The 14,215-nt window shown below is 47.6% G+C and overlaps 2 protein-coding genes across 6 annotated transcripts in view; both read left to right on the top strand.

The window, feature by feature from the left end:
• Positions 1–9,299, top strand: part of LOC117401134 (inactive dipeptidyl peptidase 10) — an 18,132-nt gene extending 8,833 nt beyond the window's left edge. For 2 of the 4 annotated variants that reach the window (XM_034001635.3, XM_034001634.3), the window contains exons 7-26: positions 268–349; positions 849–969; positions 1,341–1,495; positions 1,626–1,723; positions 2,641–2,764; positions 2,948–2,986; positions 3,298–3,405; positions 3,717–3,808; positions 4,113–4,160; positions 4,284–4,402; positions 4,517–4,564; positions 4,716–4,814; positions 4,913–4,979; positions 5,579–5,773; positions 6,204–6,258; positions 6,405–6,504; positions 6,838–6,896; positions 7,013–7,085; positions 7,565–7,638; positions 7,737–9,299. In XM_034001635.3, the coding sequence (XP_033857526.3) occupies positions 268–349; positions 849–969; positions 1,341–1,495; positions 1,626–1,723; positions 2,641–2,764; positions 2,948–2,986; positions 3,298–3,405; positions 3,717–3,808; positions 4,113–4,160; positions 4,284–4,402; positions 4,517–4,564; positions 4,716–4,814; positions 4,913–4,979; positions 5,579–5,773; positions 6,204–6,258; positions 6,405–6,504; positions 6,838–6,896; positions 7,013–7,085; positions 7,565–7,638; positions 7,737–7,874 (1,894 nt within the window). In that variant the 3' untranslated portion in view covers positions 7,875–9,299. The remainder of the gene's footprint in view (positions 1–267; positions 350–848; positions 970–1,340; positions 1,496–1,625; positions 1,724–2,640; positions 2,765–2,947; positions 2,987–3,297; positions 3,406–3,716; positions 3,809–4,112; positions 4,161–4,283; positions 4,403–4,516; positions 4,565–4,715; positions 4,815–4,912; positions 4,980–5,578; positions 5,774–6,203; positions 6,259–6,404; positions 6,505–6,837; positions 6,897–7,012; positions 7,086–7,564; positions 7,639–7,736) is intronic. The other 2 variants (XM_034001636.3, XM_059013084.1) reach the window with 2 other exon arrangements.
• An 880-nt stretch (positions 9,300–10,179) lies between these two features.
• On the top strand, positions 10,180–13,958 carry LOC117401010 (protein canopy homolog 2). 2 transcript variants are annotated; one of them, XM_034001395.3, is made up of 6 exons: positions 10,180–10,352; positions 11,328–11,435; positions 11,833–11,948; positions 12,468–12,665; positions 13,030–13,126; positions 13,553–13,958. In XM_034001395.3, exons 2-6 carry the CDS (start codon positions 11,342–11,344, stop codon positions 13,594–13,596), a joined length of 549 nt encoding a protein of 182 aa, XP_033857286.3. In that variant the 5' UTR covers positions 10,180–10,352; positions 11,328–11,341; the 3' UTR covers positions 13,597–13,958. The 2 variants fall into 2 exon arrangements, with proteins under 2 accessions (XP_033857286.3, XP_058869139.1); XM_059013156.1 differs by lacking the exon at positions 10,180–10,352 and having other exon boundaries at positions 10,478–11,435.
• Positions 13,959–14,215: the final 257 nt, after the last annotated feature.

Raw genomic sequence — 14,215 nt, 5'->3', positions numbered from 1 at the left:
TGGAGCCACTTTCTCAGGACCAGCGGCTTGAAAGCTGGTTCCAGGAGACCACCAGGAGACCTCGTTTTGAGGTTTGCTGTATCAAACCCCAAGTCTCCCCTGGTGTGCCGTGCAGGGTCCTGAAACCTACAGTCTCCTGAAACCAGGTTCTGAGCCGAGTGTTCCCTCGGCTCACCTCCTCTCTTGCACACAGGCGTTTTCCAGCACTCTTGTGTACAGTTCCCCCTTTTCCTAACGGACTCCCCCGCGCGGTGTGTGTTTTTCCAGGGAGATCTCGGAGCTCAACCCCCCCGAAGTGAAGCGATCCGTCCTGCAGTTCGCATCCTGGGGACCTCACGGCAACCAGCTGGTGAGAACAGAGCAGGGGTTCAAAAAATAAAATCAACGCCACATTCTGTAGTTTTGAGCATTGCTGCACATTTTGCGGCATGCTGTATTTTGTGAATTCAATTACTGAATGTTTCTCGCCAGCAAACATTTCAGGTTTTACAAAATTGTAATGCGCTTCCTGTTACAACAGCCAAGGCTTTGAAAAACCTTTCCTTTTACTGCATCAATTTTAGGATTGAGACATCATTTAAAAAAAAAAAAAAAACCTATTTGAACATAATCTAGATCTTTTATTTAACATCATGTAATCAAAGAGACTACAAAATGATCTTGCAAAAAAAAAAAAAGGCTACCAAAGCAATAATAGTTTTGGGCATACAGTATATATAGATATAGATATTGAAGTAACAGCATAGTAGAAATCAGTCAGTAGCAGATCCAGCTCATGATGGTTAACAGAAGTGAGACTGGTTCATTTCACATGGCTGTAGCGCTCAGCTGTCTTACCTGGGTTTCAGGTGTATGTCTTTGAGAACAATATCTACTACCAGCCCGATGCGTCCAGCAGCGCCCAGCGCCTCGTCTCCACCGGCAAGGAAGGGGTTCTTCTCAACGGGGTCTCCGACTGGCTGTACGAAGGTAGCCCCCTCTGCATTGTAAAGCACAGAGAGCTAATGGTCAAGCATATTAATAAACATGGCAAACCAGGGTAAATGCAGAGTATAAGCATGGTCAAAAGTGCAAAAATATAGTTAAAATCAAACTGTTCTAAGGGTGCAGGGGGCAGTGAAGTGCAGCTGCAATATGGTAGTTTCTTCTCAGCTTTAAAACAATTAAACAGTTTGAGTGAGCTCTGAATAAAGTGCCCTCGATTTGATCATCTTTAGGTTTTACTTGAAGTTCAGCGTCACTGTCGCGACGCTGGCGTCTGCAGTACGGAGTCAGCAGTGTTTAAAATGGAAACGTGAGATAATCTTCACCTGTGTGTCTCTCTGTTTGCTGATTGGCAGAGGAGGTGCTCCAATCATACGCAGCGCACTGGTGGTCAGGTGACGGGGCGCGGCTGGCCTATCTGACCATAAACAACTCGGCCACGCCCAACATGGAAATACCTCACTTCCTGGGCGGAGCCTACCCTTCCAGCAGCCGCTACCCCTACCCCAAAGTGAGTCGGCTGCAGTGACACCACTGAACTGCTGCAAGCAGAAATAGCGGCAGTGATGATAATAATGATAATAATGCATTCACCGTGGCTGAAGCGCTGGAGTAGTGATGCGTCTCTGTTGCTCTTTCAGGCAGGCCAGCCCATCCCCACAGTCAGGCTCTTCGTGGTGAACCTGTACGGATTGGCGCACACACTGGAGCTCATCCCTCCAGACTCCTTCAGGACCAGGTGCTGTGAGGAAGCTGCAGCCCTGCCTCTGCCACTGTGGCTGCAGCTGCTGTATCATTGACTGGAGGCTGGCTCTGTGTAGGAGCCTCAGTGGGGCCAGTTTCATTGAGACCCAGAAACTCATTTTACTCTGACACCCATGCTTTACCATGCTGTCACTGTGCTTCATTACACTTTTACAATGGGAAACTTTTATAAGGGTTAGTTTACCATGGTTTGTTTTTTAATATGCTTTACCATACTTCTCTGTGCTTTACAATGCTTCCCTATGCTTTACCAGACCTCTCTGTGCTTTACAATGCTTCCCTATGCTTTACCAGACCTCTCTGTGCTTTACAATGCTTCTCTATGCTTTACCAGACCTCTCTGTGCTTTACAATGCTTCCCTATGCTTTACCACACCTCACTGTGCTTTACAATGCTTCCCTATGCTTTACCACACCTCTCTGTGCTTTACAATGCTTCCCTATGCTTTACCACACCTCACTGTGCTTTACAATGCTTCCCTATGCTTTACCACACCTCTCTGTGCTTTACAATGCTTCCCTATGCTTTACCACACCTCTCTGTGCTTTACAATGCTTCCTTGTGCTTTCCCATACCTCTCTGTGCTTTACAATGCTTCCCTATGCTTTACCAGACCTCTCTGTGGTTTACAATGCTTCCTTATGCTGTGCTTTACAATGCTTGCCTGCGCTTTACCACACCTCTCTGTGCTTTACAATGCTTCCCTATGCTTTACCAGACCTCTCTGTGCTTTACAATGCTTCCCTATGCTTTACCAGACCTCTCTGTGGTTTACAATGCTTCCTTATGCTGTGCTTTACAATGCTTGCCTGCGCTTTACCATGCTGTGTCACACTTTGCTATGCCTGTACTGTGGTACATTTTAAGGCACATGTTTTGTTTTGATGCAGAGAGTACTACCTTTCTATGGTGAAGTGGATCAGCAGCACCAGTCTGGCAGTGCGATGGTTAACCCGTCCCCAGAGCCAATCAGCGCTCACCATCTGCGAGGCCACCACGGGGGCATGCCTGGAGGTGAGAGGTCAGAGTTCAAGGGGTCACCCTGACCCTGTACAGCTTCTTAACTCATTTCAATTAAAAAAAAGGTGTTTCTGACTTAAATATTTTTGTGTCTGTTTTCCACAGTGCTTTTAAAATTCAAATAGCCTTTAAAAACGTTTTTTTGTTCATTAGTTATTTCTCCTCCTAACTCTTTAGAAACACAAAATGACCTCAGATGCCTGGATCACTAAACAGGTAAAACACTATTTAATATCATTTCTTATTGACCTTGGGGTTTTTTTTTGTAGCCATTAATTCGAGGTCATTTCTCGAAGTCTGTTTAATCTCTAAAACGTTACGTTCATAATGTACTACTGTAGAACACAAGGCATTGAAAAACACTCCTCAGCTCTAGTTTCTTTTTCGAAAACTAGCACGGTTGAGTTTTTAACGCAGAACACAACAGTTTTACTGCAGGTTAACCCACGCGTGTATCCGGGCTCTGTCGGTGGTATTTATTTACAGCCCCTGGCTTTAAAAACACTGCAATGCCTCTGCTTCCCCAGCAGGAGGAGCCCTTGTTCTCCCAGGACGGCTCCACGTTCTTTCTGACTCTCGCGGTGAAGCAGGGAGCCAGGGGGGAGTTCCAGCACATCGCCCTGCTCAGCACCCAGGTAAGAACCCTCTCCCTGCCATAGCCCTGTCAGCAGGGTATAGGGGTAGGGGTAGGAGGGGACTGCGAGTTGTGTAGGTGAAGCGTATCGTGCAACGCTACACTGCAGCCTCTCCATCAGCCCGGAGGAGTCTTTTCAGAAGCAGAGAGTCTCTTGAATAGATAAGTGAAGAGGGTGCTCTGAATATAATTCAGAGTGAGAAAGCAAGCGCTCGATTCCTTGTGTACCTTCAGGGGTTAGTAAAGTGCAGTGAAGCATTGTAAATACACAGTACAGTAGAGACTGCTTCCCCTCCCTCCCTCTCTCTGCAGGCTGCAGCCCCCATGACCCCCTCTCGCTTCTTGACGTCTGGAAACTGGGACGTGACGTCCCTCTGCGCGCTTGACGAGCGGCGCGGAAAAATGTACGGGAATATCAGGAACCGGGAATTGAGGAAACGCATGTGATTGAGATGGAGAGTAGACATCAGCACTCAGCACTGGGTTAAAGCAGAGACTGCACGAGTTCTAATCCAGCTCAGGGATCGACTCGATCAGCCAGTACACCCTGCCAGGATAAACCACAGTATTTAACACCTGGTTTTAATTATTTTACAGCTGGATTTCATTAGAGCATTTTGCATCAACCACTTATTTTTAGGGTATGCGATAATCACGGACTGAAGCCACCTGCCATCCCCTTTAATTCCATTTCCTGTCTCCCTGCAGCTACTTCCTGAGTACAGAGAACTCTCCACGGAGCCGACACCTGTACAGGTGAGTGTGGAATCTCACAGAGACTCTAAATTACTAAATGACCAAATAATAATAATAATAATAATAATAATAATAATCGTTATAATCATGATTCACTCCAGCAGCCTGTGCTTCTGTCCGCAGCGTGGACGTAGCTGGGGTGTTCCGGAGGGCCTGTGTGACCTGTGACCTCATCGCTGACTGCACATTCTTCAGAGCGCAGTTCAGCCCCAACATGACCAGCTTCACGCTGCACTGCGGAGGTGAGGGGGCAGGGAGCTGTGGGGCTCTGCTAACTCTATATTCTCATTCATTCCCTGATTGTTGAGTGATTGACAGCGTGACCCCCCCCCCCCCCCCCCACCTTGTCTTTGCAGGACCGGGGGTCCCCAAGGTCTCCGTGCACCAGACTGACGACCCCAGCAGTGAGTCCTGAAGTGGGGAGGGGGGAGGGGGGTGGGTGAGGTGTAGAGGGGGCGGGTTGAAGCAAGCTCTAGTGCACACGATAACTTCCCTTTACCCTTTACCACGGTCACATGAGATTCACCGTGCCGTTCTGACGTGCTCCTCTCTCAGATTACTTCATCCTGGAAGACAATGAGGCCCTGGAGGAGGCACTGAGGAGGAAGAGGCTTCCAGAGACGGAGTTCCAGACCATCCCCGCGGACAGCTACGGTAAAAAAAAAAAAACCTGTCGTTCTGAGCAGCCGGCTGCATCTCCCTCGTGGTTGTGTGTTCTTTTCATGAGCTGCTCCCCCCTGCTTGCTTTGCAGATCTGCAGCTGAAGCTGTCCCTGCCAGTGGGGTACAAGGACCGAGTGCACCCCCTCCTCCTCGTTGTGTAAGCAGCCGTCTTCCTGCCACAGATAGCGGGCAGGCCTTTGTTGTTCGTATTGACTGACTCTGTAGGTCAGTTCAGAGCGGGGGGGGGGGGGGGGGGGGGGGGGGGGGGGGTGTTTGGGGGAGGGATATGAAACACGTCCAATTGAACAAATAATTCCATCAGTGAAGTGAATTGAGAGCTTGAGTTGGAATGAAAACCGGAAGACCCCCGCGGTCCCTCGAGGGCCGGAGTAGAGGGTATATACAGCAGTAAAAATCATTATTATTATTATGATGATGATGATGATGATGCTTGTAATTGTGATTTGGTTCTGAGATAACGGCAGGATGCTGTTTCTGAAGGTTTATGCATTCCCAGTTGTCTATAATTACAGCGTGATGCCAGAATGCATGCTGTAAAGGAGATAAGAGGCGACCAAGTTAAAATAATCCTCCCACTTTAAACATTTCAAAGGGATATGCAATCAGAATTCCACTGCAAACCGCAGCTGATATGCCTCCTACAGCACTGCCAGTTACACAGTGTTCCTGTTCGCAGTTGCACTGACTGGTGGAAGCTCTTGTGTCTTCTCTTTGTTTCCCGGGTGCCCTATTCAGTGACGGCACTCCGGGGAGTCAATCCGTGACGGAACAGTTCACGCTGGACTGGGCCTCGGTTCTGTCCAGCTCTCTCGGGGCGGTTCTGGCCCGGCTGGATGGCAGGGGAAGCGGGAACCAGGGCCAGAAGCTGCAGCAGGCGGTCCGGCAGAAACTGGGATCGGCCGAGGTCAAGGACCACCTGAGAGCAGTGGAGTAGGTCCAACAGCAGGGGGCGCTGTTCTGCCCCTTTGTGGAAATTTACTTCAGAGCTGTCTTATATCATTATTATTATTATTTATTTATTTATTTGGCAGACGCCTTTATCCAAAGTGACTTACAGGTGTTACAGGGCAGCACAGAGTTACAATGCAAGCTTCATATTTAAACACAGTGTAGTTTACAGTTAGTGCAAATAATACTACTAGAATACAATATGAAGTAGGATGCAGCAAGTTAGGATTACAACACGTTATATCTACAGTGACATGTTAGCAGTGCAATAGTGCAAGGATAGCGCATCAGCCGAGGATCCAGGAACGTGGTGCTGAGGGCAGGAAAGTCTTCATTCCCAAAGCCCACTGCACAGCTCTCCTTCTAAGAATTGAATGCATGATAATGTGCTGGTATTAATTTCTTATTGCAGGTGGTTGATACAGCAGCCTTACATCGACCACACAAGGATTGCTCTGTATGGGAAGGTACGGCATTTATTGCATTGCAGTTTGATTCATTCCAGAAAGAGTTCTGGATGCAAATGAGCCTGCAGAGTTGGCACGGCGTCCTCTGCAGGTTTTCTTCTAATTGACACTGATAAGATTGTTTTTTTTTATTTATTTTTTTTCAGGCGTACGGTGGATATTTAACTCTTAAGATGCTGGCAGCGACAGATGGTCAGTTTAAATGTGCGGCTGCGTTCGCTCCTATCACTGACTTCAGTCTCTACGGTGAGTCGCTGATGCTTTTAAACCTCTCTAAACAGAGAAATACAGTTTCATAAACAAACTGCAGCAATGCTAACTCGCAGCGTCTTTCGCTTCCTCTTAACGGAAAGTCACATTGGGGCCTTTTTTTTTTCACCTGTGCTCTATAGCGAATGAAATGAAACGACACTGGGCAGTTAGCTGCAGGAACCCAGACTTGAACCCAGAGCATCCCTTTAGCTGACGAACGAATGAGAGAAACCCCGATCTCGCAGCAGCAGAGCTCAAAACATTATTACAGGTCAAAGAAAAGTAACACGGTCGTGTTTTTTTCTTTTTTGTTTCTGTGGTGTACAGACGCAGCGTTTTCTGAGCGCTATCTCGGCCTGCCTTCCAAGGAAGACGGTTTGTACGCAGTAAGTGTCGTGTGAATTGACTGTGCCACGCAGTCCTGCGCTGTGCCGTGCTTCTCAGCACGCTCTCCCTGCTCCCCGCCTGCATTAACAGCACTCCCACGCGTGTTCATTTCCAGGCTGCCTCGCTGCTAGAGGAGGCTCACAGACTGAGAGACGAGCGTTTCCTTCTGATCCACGGCACTGCAGACGGTGAGTCAGGTCTCTGAGCGGCTGATTCTCATTGGGGTGCGCTGAGGAATACTACAGCAGAGAGAGAGAGAGAGAGAGAGGCTGGTCACTTCACAGCTCTGTGCACACCCCCTTTGATTCATGGCTCAAGGGAGTTGAATTCATGACAGTAGCTCCATCTAGAGGCAGCAAGAGGCAGCTCACCCTCCTCTTCAATCCCTGAAACAGGTTTGGCGATATGTATCAGTCTCCGATCATATTAACTCTTTCATGCATATTGTAAAGGCTTGGCAGAATCTATTTCCAGCTATGAATTTCTTATTTCTTTTAATTGCGTTTCGCCCCCTCTGCGATGCTGATCGATCTCACCATTGTATATGTGCAGTATGTGTGTGTATATATATATATGTATATATATGACTGCCTGTAGTAATCGTGGAGGGCTGGCATGGCGTGGAGGTGTAACAGTGAGTGTGTTTATCTGTGTGTCTCTCCTGCAGCCAGTGTTCATTTCCAGCACACTGCAGAGCTCCTCCACAGGCTGGTCACGGTGGACTCCAATTACACACTACAGGTGCGCACCCCAAGCATGCCGGCAAAGAGGCTTTCCAACCGCTGTGTCTCCTGTGCCGTGCCCAACCAAATCCGCTGCTGTTGTTGTTGTTGTTGCAGATCCACCCCGACGAGGGTCACGCGCTCCAATCGGACCAGAGCCGGCAGCACCTGATCAGAACCCTGGTCCGATACTTCCTGGGCTGCCTGCAGAACCCGCGGAGGAGATCTTCAGAGCGACAAGAGGACGAGTACTGAATGGGCCAGGCTGAACTGGACCCGCACAGAACTCTGACAGGACCCAGTCCCAGCCCTTCGCAGACTCTCCCAACGGTGACCGTTGAAACGTCAGGGAGCAGGGTTCAAATTATCCCGGGGGCCAGCCAGCCAGCCCGAGCCAAATCTTATCTATACAAGTCAAGTGCATCAGCCACTCAGTCAGTAGCAATGCCAAGTGAAACACTGACCCCTTTCATGATAAAATACCCTAAAACTCATCACAACCCTGAATGATCTAAAGAGCTCTCGTGTTTTATGCACAAGACCCCCCCCCCCCCCCCCCCCCCACACACCCCCACACACCCCCACACACACACACACACACACACAGCTCCAAACCTTGGTGGTCAGCCACGACTGCATGTTGACCACTGCACAGGTCAACGTGGCTCACTCCATTATCACTCTTTTATGTGCACTGGAAAGCAATACAGATATTTTATTTTATTTTTTTAAACGGCTGGGGAAAACATCGGGTGGGTGAAACAGCAATCGCCAGCAACAGAGACATCGCAAGCAACACCCCATACACAACTCCAGAGTGAAGAAGGAGGCAGAGACACTGCTGGGACTGGGAATTCTACAAGTCCTCTATTTTCCTGTACAAAGGGATCCTTCTCCAGTGTACCGTTTTCAGTATTTCCCAGTTTGTTTTTTTGATGTGCAAGTCGGACAGCATAAACCAAGAGGGAGCGTTGTGCTTCGATTGCTCTAAAAACACGCAGGTGTCTTGTGTCAGCATGCATTTCGTTAGGGTAGCATGGATCAGCTGTCAGTCTGGATCAGGGTCTGGGTCAACTCCTGTTTAAAATCAGTTATAATTCCCATTCCCTTTTCATCAATTCCAAAACAGAATTGAAATGAACAGCGTTCAGTTCAAACGAGCTTCTCACAGACGGTGGCAGAGAATCACTTCAACTGAAGTCGCTGTTAGTCAGACAGTTACACTGGCTTCAAATGACAGCAGTTGAATGATTGCAGTGATTATTATGACGTCTCTAAATGAGGATTGAGGATTGATTTTAGAATTGGAATTGAGGATTGATTTTAGAATTGGAATTGAGGATTGATTTTAGAATTGGAATTGGAATCCAGAGATCGACCCGACCCTGGTTTGGACTCGCGGGGTTAGGTTGCTGTACCTGGACTGTGTTTTATATTTTTCACTAAATGCCAGCATCATATTACTGGACCTTGAAATGCATTACTTCCCTCCTTCTATACGAGAATGCAGGAGTTGTTTTTGATGTTGCTGTAAACAGGAATGAATACACTTTATATATGTAACAGTGATGCATGAGCAGGAATGGAAGGCCCTTTTTGATATGCCTTTATGACAATGCCTTACGATTTTCAATAAAGTTTTACTTTGTTCTATAAAAGGGCGCCGTGTTTTTGATGTATTTTGTTTTGTTATTATTTAACACGCATTCCCCTTTTCAGAGACGCACTGCAGAGTTCACCGGCTCATTCTAGACAGCTGTCATTCTTTCCCTTGCAGTTGAAATAAACCGCGTCGGGTGAGAGGGGTCGTTCATGCAGGGGGTCCAGCAAACAGCCTTGCCCCCCGTGGGCTGGAGTGACCCTCCACCTGACCAGCGAGGTGTCAGCTGACTGACTAAATGTATTTTCTGAATCTACACTTTTCAACCAATAAAGATGCAGAGAGTATTACATCAACCAATGAGAGGGCAATACTGGTGTTAGCTACAGTATCAGCAGGGCTGGGGTCAATTCCTTTTAAAATCCATTCCAGATTCCAATTCCAGTTCCCTTTTAATCAATTCCAGATTCCAATTCCCTTTTAATCGATTCCAATACCTTCAAAATAATTCCTGGAATTGGAATGGATTATGTAAAAGGGAAAGGTTTTTTTTTTGCCCCAAAAGTTCCCTTTTTCTCAGTCACGCGATGCTTGAAAAGTGCCCCTTTTTTTCTCAATGAGATCCTGCCCTTTTAATGTCCTCTGCACGTCACTGACTCCACACACACACACACACACGCATTGCATTATTTTAACGAGGTCGTTTCGTTCATGATAAACGCAGGCCAATCTGGGAGCCAATCGTGTGTTTCGTGAAGTGATATGCAGCTCCCCCGCGAGTTCGGAAAGCACGCGTGGAAGCGCCACGCAGCAGCCGGCGTCGGGGACCTCAGAAAAGTGTAGGCAGTCTCAAAGATCGCCTGTCTACAGAGTGAACAGATATTAAACCTCCTACATCTATTTAAAATAATAATAATAATAATAATAAAGCAGAGCTGGTTTTTCGTTTTATTGGACAGCACGGCATCGTGTTTGTTGGCTGTACTCGCTGAATCGGCTTTATAAGAATGATTTCTTATTTCTGGTATGCGATCTGGTTGCCCCGCCCCCTCGAATGTGCTGCTACGTCACCAGGTTGTAGAACGCGTCGAAGCGCTCCGAATCGATCAGGCGTTGTTTGTATTGATGATCTAGTAAGTCGCTCTTTCTGGGCAAATATTTAACTGTTTTTCTGTTGCTGTCATTAAAATATCTTACTGTTTGAGTTTTGCGTGACGCAACAACAGCTTAGTAAATGTGTTTCACACGGATGGTTTGTACTGTAATGAATTAATTATTATTATTTTAGAGAAGCCGTGATGGAATTCTTGTAATTTCCAAAGATACGCAATAACTAACCTGGGGGGGGTGGGGATATTTAACTTTTAAAATGAGAGATTAGTGCTAGTGTTGCTTTTAAATAAAAGGATCATTTTAAAATATATATGTGTAGCTTTTGATTAAACGGAGCGTTCTGGGGTCTCTTGATCAGAATGCTTCAGTAGCTACACGTGCAAACAACACAACTCGAACAAACACGTCGAGTATTCGGGATGAATATCTGTTTAACAAACGCTCTGGGACATTGCATTTAAAACACGGGTAACACTTTCGCTAGCATTGCTGTGGTGCTGCGTTGACAGGACAAGGCTCCAGTTAATAACTTGGCATTTTTCTAAACTTTGATTTCTTTTAGTTTAACGAGTCATATCAAAAGGACTATTCATATATAATGTATTTAGTGACCTTTTTTTAACCAAATCAGGGGGGTTAAATGCTGTAGGGTTTTCCTGTGTTTATGAATGGCAGCGTTGTGTTTCATTGGCTATTCCGGGTTTAAAAACGTTTTGCACGAACCAGCAGGGTTTAAAAACGTTTTGCACGAACCAGCAGGGTTTAAAAACGTTTTGCACGAACCAGCGGGGTTTAAAAACGTTTTGCACTAACCAGCGGGGTTTAAAAACGTTTTGCACGAACCAGCGGGGTTTAAAAACGTTTTGCACGAAGCAGCAGGGTTTAAAAACGTTTTGCACGAAGCAGCTGGTGTTTTAAGAAGAACCCGTTTTGAGCAGCCAGCGCTCGACTCCTCTCGGACCTGAATGGGGTTAAACGGTTTTGTTATTTTGAAGGACCGGTCTGGGAGATGAAGACCTGTTTGATCGCGCTGTGCCTGTGCGCGGCCGCCTTGCTGCTGCAGAGCGTGAACGGAAGGAGAGGCCAGGATCTGCACTGTGGAGGTACGGTCTGTATAGATAGATAGATAGATATTAAAGATTTATAATGACATAAATATAAGAGAGGGATGGGGAAAAAAAGACTCCTGTCGCATAGCAGCGTCACCCATTCCAGGTTTTATAACCAGCTTGATTAGCCACATTGTACAGGTAACAAGCTCAGGTGGGTCTTATTAAACTGTGGAGCTCCAGAAGCAAACGTTTTGCTACGCAGAGGGAGTCTTCTTGCAATCACTGGGGTTCCATTGAAGCTGTACAGCCACATGCAGCTTTGCCACAAAGGGAATGGCACGTTGATGCAGTACAGTAGTGAGCCCTGTAGGGGGGGTACAGGATTGGTGAGACCTGTCCCCAGTCTGAACTGGTGTTCTCCCCCGTGTCTGTCCCTCTGTCCCTGCAGCCTGCCGAGCCCTGGTGGATGAGATGGAGTGGGAGATATCTCAGATCGATCCCAAGAAAACGATTCAGGCAGGATCCTTCAGGATCAACCCGGACGGCAGCCAGTCCATCAGAGAGGTAGGGTCCCGTCTCCTCTGTGTGTCCCCCCCACGGAAAACAAGACTCCCACTGCAGGGCGGTCTGATCCCTTCCAGATTTTAAAGTGGATCGAACTGCCGTGCAACGGGAGTCTTATTTCCATCACTGAATCGTGAGGTCCAGGGTGTGATCCTTTCTCTCTCTGTCTGTCTCGACTAACTAGAATAAAACAGCACTAAAGTACAGATTTGCAAATGGCACAGAGGAGTAGGGTAGGTGACAGCAGCGGCTTCAGTTCTCCTGTGCTGCTAAATCTTTTTAGCAGTGTTCTGTGATGTTAGCTGGCAATGCGGGCGCACGTTCCTCCCCCAAAACTAGAACAGAAAGCTGCCTGCGATGCGTGAGGTTTCAGAGGTAAAGGGCGTTTACACCATGAACACCCTCCTCGCAGGTACGTGCCTCTGCTAGTCTTGCTCACAGAGCTGCGGAGGGCAGTAAAGACGGGGGGGGGGGTTTGGAGTCGAAGCTTGAACCCCTGCGGCTCCCCTCTCCACGCAGGTTCCCTTTGCTCGCTCCGAGTCCAGCCTGCTGGAGGTGATGGAGCGCGTCTGTGAGAAGATGTCGGAGTACGCTGAGAAGCAGGACCCCGGCTCTCAGCGCCCCTCCTACGAGCGGATCGTCTCCCGGGACGGCAAGAAGACGGACCTGTCGGGGAGCAGGTTCGACACGCGGGCCGCCGCCAGCCTCAAGTTCACTGTGAGTGGCACCTCTCCCTTGTGCAACGCAGGGACTCCCATTGCAAAGCAGTTACACCCATTCCTGGTTTTACTAGGAGTTTTAATCGGACGCACACCTGAGCTTGTTCTCTGTACACTGGGGCTGACTCGAGGGAGTAGAGGGGCTCCTACTGCACAACAGATTCACCCATTCCAGGTTTTAGTATGTGCTTGGTTTAGCCCCAGTGTCTAGGTAACAAGCTCAGGTGTGTGTGTGCCTGACACACTCCCAGTAAAAGCAGGAGTGGGTGGCGCTGCTGTGCAATAGGAGTCTTCTTGCCACCCCTGGGGAGTGCTTTGGGGTGGCAGGCTTGGTAAAGTCCTCCCTGTGTGTTCTGTTGCAGTGCGAGGCTATCGTGGAGAAGTACGAAGATGAGCTGATTGAGTTCTTCTCTCACGAAACGGAGAACGTCAAAGACAAGCTGTGCAGCAAGCGAACAGGTACACACAGCGGGCTTAGTCCTGGCTCTAATCGGGGTGGAAGTGAGACTCCCGCTGGGCAGCGGTTTGATCCATTCCTGGTTTTGGGTTTAGACAGACACCCCTGAGCTTGTTGCCTACACGCTGTGGATAATCACACGGGTAGTGAAATGTGGAATTGGTGCTGTGTGTGTGTGTGTGTGTGTGTGCGTGTGTGTGTGTGTGTGTGCGTGTGTGCGCGTGTGTGTGGTGCTGTGTGCGTGCGTGTGTGTGTGTGTCTCTTTCTCCTGGTTTGGATTGAAATATTCATTTAACATGTAATTACAAGCAGAGAGCTTAAAACAGAGCAGCACTTTCAACTCTGCTTTGTGTTCTGATGACTTTTAATTCACTGTTGATTCTCTCTTTCTTTCTTTCTTTCTTTCTTTCTTTCTTTCTTGGTTCCAGATCTCTGCGACCACGCGCTCCACATACCTCACGATGAGCTCTGAGGATGAGTTTTTCTCGTCGTCTAACAGAACCGGATCCGTCCAGCTGACCCTTTTGACTTTTTGCAAAACTGGTTCCAACAAACTGAGCCCAGAAGATCTGATCCAGCTCCAGCCAAAAAGAGTTTCATCACCCCCCCTTCAGAATGAACTCGTTCTGCTTCACAAAGTCCAGTGAAACCTGTCGAAGCATGTTACGATAACATGCTGCATTACACACCACAGCTTTACAGTTTTCCCAGAAACTGCAACATGTGACCTTTTGAAATCTAACTTGAAATACTGTACTGCTGTTCTGGCTTCCTTTGCGATATTTCTTTGATTTGATTTGCGTGATGTTAAATAAAATATCTAAATTATGTTCATATACTTTATTTTTTTTTAAATGATGTCTCAATCCTAGAATTCTGGGTGATGCAAGTCTTTTGGCAGCAGCTGCCTGTATTTCGTATTTGCACGGGTTTCTGCAATGGGGACGATCTCAAGGCTGCTCCTGCAATGCTGGCTGTAATTCTGAATGACAGCACAGTCTGAGCAAGGAAATGAGACCCAGAGACAGCTAGCGCGATTTTACAATACTGTGTATTTATCTTAATTTATCTGCGTGCGTGCGTCTATATAT

The sequence above is a fragment of the Acipenser ruthenus genome, chromosome 45 (assembly GCF_902713425.1).
Source record: "Acipenser ruthenus chromosome 45, fAciRut3.2 maternal haplotype, whole genome shotgun sequence".
Taxonomy (NCBI): domain Eukaryota; kingdom Metazoa; phylum Chordata; class Actinopteri; order Acipenseriformes; family Acipenseridae; genus Acipenser; species Acipenser ruthenus.
The sequence above is the reverse complement of the archived record's forward strand: the minus strand, read 5'-3'. Positions and strand labels throughout refer to the sequence as shown.